The sequence below is a fragment of the Thyridium curvatum genome, assembly GCF_004353045.1.
Source record: "Thyridium curvatum strain D216 chromosome Unknown NODE_141_length_46593_cov_84.755262, whole genome shotgun sequence".
NCBI lineage: Eukaryota > Fungi > Ascomycota > Sordariomycetes > Thyridiales > Thyridiaceae > Thyridium > Thyridium curvatum.
Genome location: NW_022156896.1, coordinates 15,347 through 25,957, shown reverse-complemented (window position 1 = coordinate 25,957; position 10,611 = coordinate 15,347). Strand labels below are relative to the sequence as shown.

The following is a 10,611-nucleotide window of genomic DNA, read 5'->3' as shown; positions in this document are numbered from 1 at the left end:
TCTTCCAGAGCGAACCCCTTGTCCAGGATTGGCGCTGCAGAAGGAGGGTAGCGAGGGTACCTACGTGCTTTGTCGACACGGAGACGGTGACTTTGTGCAAGCCGGCACACACATGAGCTTGTCATGTACCTACTGCTTCACCCATGCTTCTTTTCCCGACCTAGCTACCTGGCTACCTACAAGTACCATGCGCGGATTCAGGAGGCGACGACCCAAGGCCTGGAGGACGAACAAGCCAGAATGCGGTCCTAAGGATGTGGGATCCCTAGTGCAGAAGCCACTTACGAGACATGGATCTGGGGTCTTGATGGCCTCCACCCGAGCCCCCCTTTAGTCGTATGCCAGAATTGTACAAGTTTGGATAGACATTCAGTTGGACAGGACTGATCTGCGAGGCACGCTCAGACTTGCCTGTCGTCACCCGTCACCCTTGCGAAGAGGATGTGCAGGCAAGCAACCGGTCCGGATGGGCAAGGGCACCACCAGTGATCCAAGCAACTTCATATGTATTTGTAGGTATAACGCAGGCAATCACTTTCTCGCATTGCATGCATCTCCGAGACTTGTTTGTGTTTGCTCTTAACGAAAGTCTTCGGAAGCATCTCGCTGTTCTGAGCGAGCAGGCGACATGCGCATGCAGCATGCAGGAGGGTCCGTGCCTGAGAACACTCTCCAGTCATTGGAGAGACCCTATGTCATCTAGAGAGGCCATGCGCGAGAGTATATGCAACCTGTGGTAGGCGAGAATGACTGACCGAGGTGGATTGGCCAGTCATGGGTTGCAATGCCAGGGACAAACAGAATCGATGCCACACGTTGTGGACGACAGCATTTGCTGCTCTGTGTTGGGACGATGCCAGATAGTTCTTCCGCGGCTGCAGACATCACGGCCATGAAATCCCTCTCTCGAGTCGAGCGGCCGCCTGCAGCACGAGTCGAGTATTTTGCTGTTGGCCATCCTACCTATCCCCGAGCCGTGGAAAGCTAGGGATGTTTGACAACGGTCCAGCCCGCCAACAGCTCCCTGCGTACCCAGCCACCCCGAGCCGTCAGACCCTGGCCAATCCAGGCTTTCGGGTTGGTTCTTTCTTTTCGAGTAAAATTTTATTTTTATTCTGGGGCGCTGCCGTGCTTGCGTCGGTGACACGGCTTGCCCACGGGCCAAACGACAAGGGATTGTGATGCGGGTTCGGGCATGAAGGAATTCGGACGTGTATGTGACTAATAAGATGGATATTCTCGTTAAATTGGTTGTACGAGCAGCTGCTAGGGATGTGCTGTACTATTTTGCACGTGGCGATCGGGACTTGACCCTGGCACTCGCCCTAGAGAAGACTGGACCGGTTTGCCCCCCGTCCGGTACATGTCCATCAAACGAGGAAAAAGCAAGGCAAGGCGGACCTCGCCATCTACGGAGTAGTCCGTGCTGTTAGGCCGGCTGTGTAGTTTGGGAAGTCGGGTTTGCGTATTGCCGCAAGTGACAGGTCATTCGCGCCGAGTGCAACTAGATCAAGGTCTGGCTTCACTTCTAGAAAGCAGGAGGAGAGTCAGGCGACCGGCTCGGTGGCGTCACTCACCCCTCCAGTTGGAGCATTGAGGATCTCGAAAGCGTTGACGCTCAGACTCTGCAAGGACTGTGCGCAATACTACAAGGGCCGATCAAAGATCCCCTAGTGACGTGCTGCCGCCGGCTCAATGGCCACCATTGGCTCGCTTTCTACGAACAGACACAAGCCAAACTGCTTCGACTGTCTTGATCGAAAGCGGCGTCTGGTTGTTGCAATAAAAATGAGGCATCTTGCGCAGTTGGGGGGCAGTGGTTTGTGCGTTGTTGAGTCCATCTTGAGCAACGGGAGGGATCATGCTCCGGAAACTGAATGGAGATGGTGGGATAGACCCTGGTGGGAACCAGAGCCAGAGCCAGAGACGCACCAGTTACCAATGGAGTCCCCAGGCTTCGTATTCGTGTTGTATGTGCCTGAGAGGAGTTGACTGGCTGGTAACAGAAGTACTTGACTATTTATCAAACCTATCGCTTCCAGGGAGTGGGATAACCCGCGTAGCTCTGAGACTGCCGGATGCTCCAAACCCGGGCATCCCTCTGGGAAGAGATCATAAAAAGAAGTAAATCTACTTGTAGTTATGAATGATTCGGTATCAGCAAGGATAACTTTGCTTTTCTTCTGGGGGCCCAGGTTTGCGCGTCTCAGGTGTGAGGCGCAAAATCCACATGCCGAGGAAGGTATAATCCGGGATGATCACTCTTAACACTACTTGTATTTCATACTATCTGTAGTTACAGAGGTCGGGTTGCAAAGATCTATGAGGGGATCTCACAAGAAATCATTATGCTCCGTCATTGTCTGACTTCTGGCACGAGTGTATATAAACACCCGTCGGCTATGCCACGATAGTTAGCAACTTTGTGGTGTGTACAATCGCTGAAGCAAGTTCATCCCTGGCCAGGTTGGTGATATCGCCAGCTTTGCCTTTGCTGCCACGACCTCTTGGCTTCATGAAGGACCCACGGCGAGAGGGGAGCTGGGAGGAACCCGGTGCCTGCGCTACCTCTGGGATCCTTGCCAGACCCCTGCCTGCGTTCTATCCACAGTACTTGTACGCATCCCATGTCAACGGGCACCCCGACCCGGTTGGCTGAGGTGATTCCCAGATGCATGAAATCCCCAAGTCAGACATACCATCGGTATCTCCCCTAGCGTCTCGAGGATGCTCAAGAACAGGCCGGATCATTCAGAGCACCCTGGGCTGTGGAGGGTCGGCAAGCGCAGAAGAAGAAAGAAGGTGATTCCATGGTTTTCATCCTCGTCTCGAAATCAAGAGAATCGGTAACCCAAAATTCTTTCTACTGTATTAATACAGGTTTTAATACCAGGGATGTGAGATGGATCATATCCGATCCTTGCTTCTCCTTTGTTGATCAGCCCATAAGCAAGAAGGGGACCAGGGAGTGAGGAACAGACATGAAGGAGACCTGATCAACGCAGAGCAAAAAGAACTTTCGCATTACAAGTAGTTTGCGTGTGACCAGGTCTACCGCTGAGAAGACCACGTAGTTGCTCGCCTGAAAACAGCACCCCTTCCCCTTCACGGCTCTGCACAGACGCTTGGCTGCTTTCTAGAAGCAGCTGAAAGGCCGTCAAGGACGTAGGACGGCGGGAAGCACCGAGCTAGTCGTGGACAGTGCTCCGGAGCTGAAGATCTGGTTCCCAAGATAGAAAAAGATCTTCGCATGGTTGCCCGACTTTGTCCACGTTACTTGGCGCCGCTTCTTCATGATTCAAGAAGCCAGGTAGGCAAGCCTAATCTACGACTGATGAACTGGTGGCTTTTCGTGCATGGGCTAGCGTCATGGGCGATGGAGACGACGGGGCTTTTTCAACGGTCATCTCTGATAAAGGCAGATTGCTCGTGACAGAGTCTCGTGAACCAGTGTCCAAGTATGTACAAGTACTAGGCAGGCGTACGAAGGTGCAGGTATCGCGCGGCAAGAGCCCACCCGTCCCTCCCTTCCATCTTCGCAAGCATGAACCGCCGCCGCTTTGACCTTTCTGCACCGACGGGAAGAGTGCCATCAAGCCTCTTTCTGCATTATCACCGTGGCTGGTCCATCATGATTCGTAGGCCAACCTACTCGGCCGAGAAGGGAGGGTCTCATCAAGAGACCATGAACAAGAAACCGTGAACACTGCGCCCATATGGTCAGTATGCGCGTTCCAAGATATCTTTCGACGCCACCACTCCTGACACTTGGGCATCTAGATATTTGTGCTACACCTTGATGCCGCAGGACTAATTGCTCAAAGGTTCAGACACCAAAGGTCTGTGGCTTCGACGGAGCGGTCCGTTGTCATTCCTATTCGGCGGGTGAGGTCTCAGTTGCTGACGAATGGAATTCACGCCACACCACCGGATCCTGCCTGAGACACTATTGTCCCAGGATCTCGCTGCAGAGAGCAAGGACCAGCCCAATACGTCGTCGTTCGCGCCTTGAAGGAGCAAACATGATTCAGGTACGACATCCCGGTCCAGTTCTATGGCTCTTGGCACATGCTGCTTTCGTCTGGCATGTCCCTTCCAAGCCTGGTGCAGAAGCCGGCGCGCCCAACTGCCACGAAGCTAGGTTGAACGTCCTGAAAGCCAAGCGGCCAGACGAGACAGCTGCGACAGCTGGGACGGTCTATTCCGAGGGGCTGTGCATCCCAAGCATGAACAATTAGCTTCTGACCGGCTTCGATTGGTGTGGCCAAGGCTGGGGTTCTCCTGTCCATTCAGACGGCGTGTCAGATTGAGGCAAGGTCGAGGTCATTTCCCTGACTTCTCTCGTCGCCAGGTCATCCTGGTCAGCCTGGCTCTGAGAGCTTCCTCCTGGATATTTGGGGTAGGCCATGGTTCCTTGCGGAGATCCACGTGGTGATCAACACCGGACACTACGGAGTACACCATCCACCAAGAAGGATCGTGATCTAAGCTCAAGCCGGCGACACTGGCACAACATCAGGAGCAAAGGCGGTAGTGTAGCAAAGAGGAGGGCATCGTGACATGCAGGCGACATCTTTGCAATTCCTCAGCTTGCAAAATAAGGAGAAGCCACTTGGCAGGACCAGTGACGCTGGTGAGGTAATTCGGTTCGAACTTGTGTAAGTGGATTCCTGCAGCTGAACCGTTTTGACGTTAGCCCGTCCTTGAAGCAGCTTCTAGCGCGCATCGCTCGCGGCTTTTTCCAGAAGCCTTCCCCGGATGAGCTGCCAGAACAAGTACGTCAACCCGGAACCGAATTGCTGCAATTTCATCCATCTACCCAGCGACTTCCCCTAGTCCAAGGTAGTCATTGGAGATAGATTATGGTGGCGTTGAGGACCCATCAAGCCGGGCTCGAATGAAGTCGTCTGTGGAGGCCTGATTTTGATGTCTGCAACATTGACGAATGTGCCACTCGCTCAGGGCACCACGACTGGTCGACCATCGCGATACTAAGTGGACCACTCTGAATCCTCGGTCTATTCAGGTGAAGAACACTTCAGCTGAAGCAATACTTGTGGCCGGGACAACCCTGCCAAGTGAGGAGTCTAGTCACCCCGAAAGCGCCCTCTTGCATGCAGGTCATTTGTGCTTGCCCTCATCCGTAGGTTCTGTTTCGTCAAATCTTGTTTCAGGGAGTCGAGTTGATGCCGTGTCTGGTTTCCGGGGAGGTGCAAGCTCTCCCCGTGTGCCGGCCTTGGTAGACGGTCATACTTTTCTGGTTGATGCGACCGGGCGGCGCAGCGTCGCAGTGCAGATCGCCCTCATTGCAACCTCAGACATTGGCGATAGTGGGGGACGAGCCTTTTCCAAACACTTTCCCGGGGTTATTCCTCTTTTGCTGGTCCGAGTTGGCCTGTAGAGGGTGCCCTCTTCACGTGTCTGGAAGGAGATAAGCCCGCTGGCAGCATTGGCTCTGCGTCTGTTCCTCTAGCTGCAGGTACACTCGTTTACAATTGTGGTTCGGTCTACAAGCCGACTGCTACCTTGCGGGAGCGTTGAGAACCAAACAACCTATAGAGGCACGATGGCCGCCATCCAAGAAGCCAAGGAAGTATCGATAATGGGCGGTGAAGCGTGAAGGATGGTTGCGAAGACGCATTGCCTCCCTTCCACGTTGTCGCCAGCAGCGGCAGCTTCTCAGTCCCATTCTTACCCATAATGCAGGTGGTTTGGAAACATGCTCTTGGGGCCCTACAGCTTCCTGCCGCCGACTGCACCGGGCCCAGGCCGATCCGTGAGCCTGGCTCCGGGGGGTTGGTTTCCCAAGTGTTTCTGCCACTCCTTCCGCGGGGTCGGGGCTGCAGAAAGCCAAGATCACCCTCTGGGCACAGCACGACAGGCCCCCCCCTTGGTAACAGGATCCGTGCTTGCTCACTGACAGCCAGATCTCGCGCGCGCACATCTGCCCGCTCGGGTGCGGAGAACTTGCGTGGGCAGCAGAAGTGGGCAGGACCCTGGCCTGGATGTGACTGCGACGGTGGTACCTGCTGGTGGGGGGGAGGGTTTCACTGGACTGGCTGGATAGCTATGAACATGTCTCTTCGATGCAACCGTGTCAGAGACGTTCGCAATCTCTTTACGGCTTTGACAGCCAGCGGCAGTGTAGAATCTGCCACCCCAAGCCCCGGAGGTAGATGGCAGGATAACTCACGGGGCAAAGTCCGCACCAGACCTGGCGTGGTAGGCCTTCCGTTTCGGCACGCTTCGGGCCGGTGTAGCACCGGCAGCGTTATGACGAGGTTGATATACTATATGCAAGAGTCTTGGGACCAGTCTGGAAGGTGTTCATCAAAAAGCCAGGGAACAGTGCTGCTCGGGTGACGTGACGCTTTCCTGCCCGACATCGTATTAGTTACATTGCTCAGTTCACACAAAGCCATGGCGAGTCTGTTTTGCGCGTAGCGAAGTTCAAAGACTCAGCAATAGAAGCCAATGCTGGACTCGTAATCCTTGTGCAGGGTTGCGAGAATGCATTCATGAGCTGCTTTATGTGAAACAAGCATGTTGTGCTGCTTCCCTCTCGATATCGGAAAGGCGAAGCCAGGGCCTGACACGACACTAGTTCAGCGTAACAGCCAAAAGGCCTCAGCCACAAAGTGTTAGGAACCAACGAAGCCATCTTGTGTAGATCTTACACCACAATGTTTGTTTGGACGCCGGGTTCTAAGTGTCTAAGCCTACAAACTCCCTCTTTGTACAGCCAGCGTGACGGCCATCTCCGTCGTTTCATGGATATCTCCCATTTTCATTCCCTGTTCTTCAACGACACCAGGCTGTCGCACATTGTTTCATGAATTATACTCGCCCGTCCCCTTAGTCCTCGTCCCAGTTCTGCCCGAATGGTTAGTTTAGTTTAATCAAGCTGAGGGAGGGATGCATAAGTGGACTTACAGGGTTGGGTCCTGGAGGCTTGGGTCCGCCGGCTTGCCGTGCAACAATGATCTGGTCTACGGACAGAACGGTGCGAGCAGCCTCGGTGGCGAGCTTGATAGCCCATTGCTTGGTGACGAGAAGGTCCAGAATGCCGGCGCTCTCGGCATCTAGAACGCCAGTGTTGTCGTTGTTCTACAAATTGGAGGTCAGCAATGCCCTGTAACGTATCCCGCGTGTTGCATCGTACCTCAATGTCGACTCCGGACGTCCACTCCTCCTTCTTGTGCGCGGCAGCATAGAGTCTGCTGAGAACTTCGGTGGCGTCCAAGCCAGCGCTCTCTGCAATAGTCCTCGGCACAACCTCGAAGGCCTCTCCGAACTTCTTGATCGAGTATTGGGGGAGGCCAGGCGTCTTGTCACCAAAAGCCTGTAGCCTCTCGACCAGCTGAACCTCCGTAGACCCAGCACCGGGGACCAACCTGGGGTCTCGAGTGATAGCCTTGACAACGTTGACACCGTCATCGACAGCCCGCTCGATATCATCCAGATGGTTCTGCGTAGCTCCCCGGAGGACAAGAGTTGCTGTCCTCGTCACCTCGTCTTCCTGGCGGAAGACTGTAACCCGATCACCGCCAATCTCCAAGGTCTCGACGATATCGACATTGCCGATCTCATCAGGCATCGGCGCTCCCAGCCGGGCCAGAGGGGTTGCGCCGACGACGCGGCATGCTCTCCGCAGCTCGAACTTGCTGAGGATCTTGATGACCAGGATGCCGTACCTGTTCAGATAATGCAGAGCCAGGTCTCCCACCGTCGAGCCAGCAATGACAACCCGAAGACCAACATCATGCAGCTCCTTGATAGCAGCCTCCAGTTGCGCCTCCTCACCCTTTGTGAAGTCCATCATCTCCTTTGCGTTGTGTAGCAAGACCGTGCCCTTGGTCTCAGTCTGGCTGATGTCGATGGCGCAGGTGAAGACTCCGACCTTGGCCTTCTTGGCCTTCTTCACCGATCCATCAGGCTCCCTGTTGAACACCATACCCTTGACAACCCGGCTCTGCTCCAGGCTGCCACCCATAATCTTGACGACGCGGATGTTGTCGACGTTGAAGTTGACGGGGTTCTTGGGAAGGACAGCAAGGACGGCCTCGGCGACAAGATCGGCGAGGAAATCCTCATTTCCGTTCTGTTTGCTGGCAACAACGGTGCGGATAGCTTTGCTCAGCTCCTCCTGGGACCTTAGATCCTCAACCTTGTCGACAGCAAGCTGCTCCAGAGTCTCGAGCGCGAACTTCTGAGCCTTCTCGTAACCCGTCACAATATCTGACGTCTTCAGGCCCATCCGCAGCAGGTCCTCCGCCTTCCGTAGCAGCTCGCCGGCGAGAACAATGACAAGATTGGTCGCATCTCCCATCTCAGCCTCTTGTTGCTGACTCGCCATGACCAGGAGCTTGGCTGCGGGGTGAACGACATCGAGTTCCTTGAGGATCGTGGCGGCGTCCGAGGTGAGGATCATCTTCTGCAGGTGGTTAATGACAACCTTGTTCCGTCCATAGGGCCCGAGAGAGGTCTGGACGGTAGAGGCGATGGCCCGGCAGGCATCGATGTTGCGCAGGACAGCTCCATCCTCCGAGTCGTAGCTATAGTTGGTCAGCACAAGAGCTCTCCATGGAGGGGGAGCGGTGACTTTGGGGCAACGGACTTGTTGTAGCCCCCCTTGAACAGGCCGGCGTTGGGGGCGCCGGGAATATTGAGAGACATATTGAGCCTTGTTCCCTTCTTTCCTGAACGATATGGTTATTTGGGATTGGGTCGTGGTAAAGGGCTTGCGGGAGCAACTCGTGATGCGGGACTCAAGCTCCTCAAAAAAAGTTAGAGCACCACCAAATCCCCAAACTGTAGCCTTGACGCGGGCAGCAGATGGGCCAGGCACCAATCAAATGTGTGGTGCAATTTAGTTAATCCAGTGCCCGAGATCGCCCCAAATTTTGGTGCTTTCAAGGGCCCACAGCAGCGCCAAAATGCACTGAAAGATGGAGGCTCCAACGCAACGACCAGGCTCCAGGCTAGAAGGTTTTAGTATGCCGAACCACCTTACCCATTCCGGAGGATCACCAACAGCTGGAAACAACCTTGCAGCTTCACTCTTGTGCAAGGGATACAATACACGGTTTTTCGCGTCCATTAATCTTCTCTTCACACCCTCAACCAATACATTCGCTTCCCCCACCTTTGTCTCTCTTACAAAAACACCATAGTCCAGTGTTTCTTCATCGCATTGTACCGATACTGATCCTGGACATTCTTTCTCCATCAAAGTCGAACCACATTTCGTCGGTCGCAATTAATCAAGACATCTTACAATGGCTCCAGGTCAGTTCCTACTATGTCCATTATCTACCTGCGCGCCTCTCTTGTGCCCCAATTACTGCTTCTATCAAGTTGAAAACGGCAGATCTGCGCTTGTTGAATGTTGAATCAGGATGCACTGACACCGGACCAGCCAGCTCAGCCCCTCCACCACTTGCGCCCTCCGTCGAGGAGGCCTATCGACGGAAATGCATCCAATTGAAGCAGCGCACGAGCGAGGTCGAGGAGTCCAACGACGCAGCACGCCTGCGCCTCGCAAGGCTCAAACGTCAGGTCGAGAAGATGAGGATAGAACGCGCCTACCTGCTCGAGCAGCTGGCCAAGCGCACCAGCGCCAACGTCGAAGACTCTGACGGCAGCCCTAGCCCCCCGCCCACGGTATGTGTTCCTTTGCCCTCCCTTTCTTTTTTCCCCAGCACCGGCGAACTTGGTTCGAGGCCGCGAAAGCTAACATGATGAGATGCCGCAGCCCCAGGAGAAGCCGTTGCGCACCAAGAGGGGGCATCGCAAGCCGTCGGTCCTCAACGAGCTGCAGACCAACAACGCTCCGGGCTCGACCTTTATCAACCAGAACCTCACCACCCTCTCGCCGTCCTCGGATGCCTTTTCTCATACCCTCGCAGACACCCAGAGCCAAAGCCAGAAGGACGCAAAGGACTCCAAGGGCAGCGACAAAGACGGTGCGAATGGCACATCTGCGGCCAAGGAGCCTAGTGACGCCTTTGAGTTCTACTGCGCTGAGATGCGCCCCGAGTTCAAGGAGAAGGCCGAGGACAAGGACGACGACGAGAAGATCGAGGCCGAGCTTGCCAGGAGCTGGAAGGATCTGTCCAAGGACGAGCAGGCAGTCTACGAGGAGCGCTTCGAGGAGGAGAAGGAGAAGCAGAAGAAAGCCAAGAAGGACGAGCCAGCCAGCCAGGAAGCCGCGGACCGGCGAGAGGGCGCAGAGCCAAGCCAGGCCGAGGACACTCCGCAACCCGCCACGCAGGACGAGGATGTGGAGATGGGCAACTACGACACGGAGCCAGATGCCACTCCTAGCGGCGATAAGCAGGCTGACTAGGAGCGCGGCGTGGGTCATTGCCGTCCGTCGTAGGCAAATTTGAGAGCAGCTGGGGCTGTGAAGAACGGGCACCCTCGAAGGATAGGATTGGTCTGGCCAGGCAAGTCATTAGGTTCACGTCTTGTTTTAGACCGAGGTCTCTCTCATCGGAAAGTCTTGAAGGACTTTCCCCAGTGAAATAGACAGGCGAGGCAGGATTAAGGATAGCCATGGTAAGCGGCGTAACGGAGTAATGGTATCAAAAGATAGCTTGGTCAAGGGTT

At 54.9% G+C, this 10,611-nt stretch overlaps 2 protein-coding genes across 2 annotated transcripts; one reads left to right on the top strand and one right to left on the bottom strand.

Moving 5' to 3' along the window:
• Positions 1-6,855: 6,855 nt before the first annotated feature.
• E0L32_012170 (uncharacterized protein) lies at positions 6,856-8,676 on the bottom strand (the record flags this gene model as incomplete). Its single annotated transcript, XM_031134982.1, has 4 exons — positions 6,856-6,873; positions 6,934-7,107; positions 7,163-8,555; positions 8,618-8,676. 4 exons carry the CDS (start codon positions 8,674-8,676, stop codon positions 6,856-6,858), a joined length of 1,644 nt encoding a protein of 547 aa, XP_030999074.1.
• Positions 8,677-9,278: 602 nt separating this feature from the next.
• On the top strand, positions 9,279-10,348 carry E0L32_012169 (uncharacterized protein; the record flags this gene model as incomplete). The annotated part of the gene is made up of 3 exons (XM_031134981.1): positions 9,279-9,288; positions 9,419-9,663; positions 9,755-10,348. The coding sequence occupies 3 exons, from the start codon at positions 9,279-9,281 to the stop codon at positions 10,346-10,348; spliced, it is 849 nt and encodes a 282-aa protein (XP_030999073.1).
• Between the last annotated feature and the right edge of the window lie 263 nt (positions 10,349-10,611).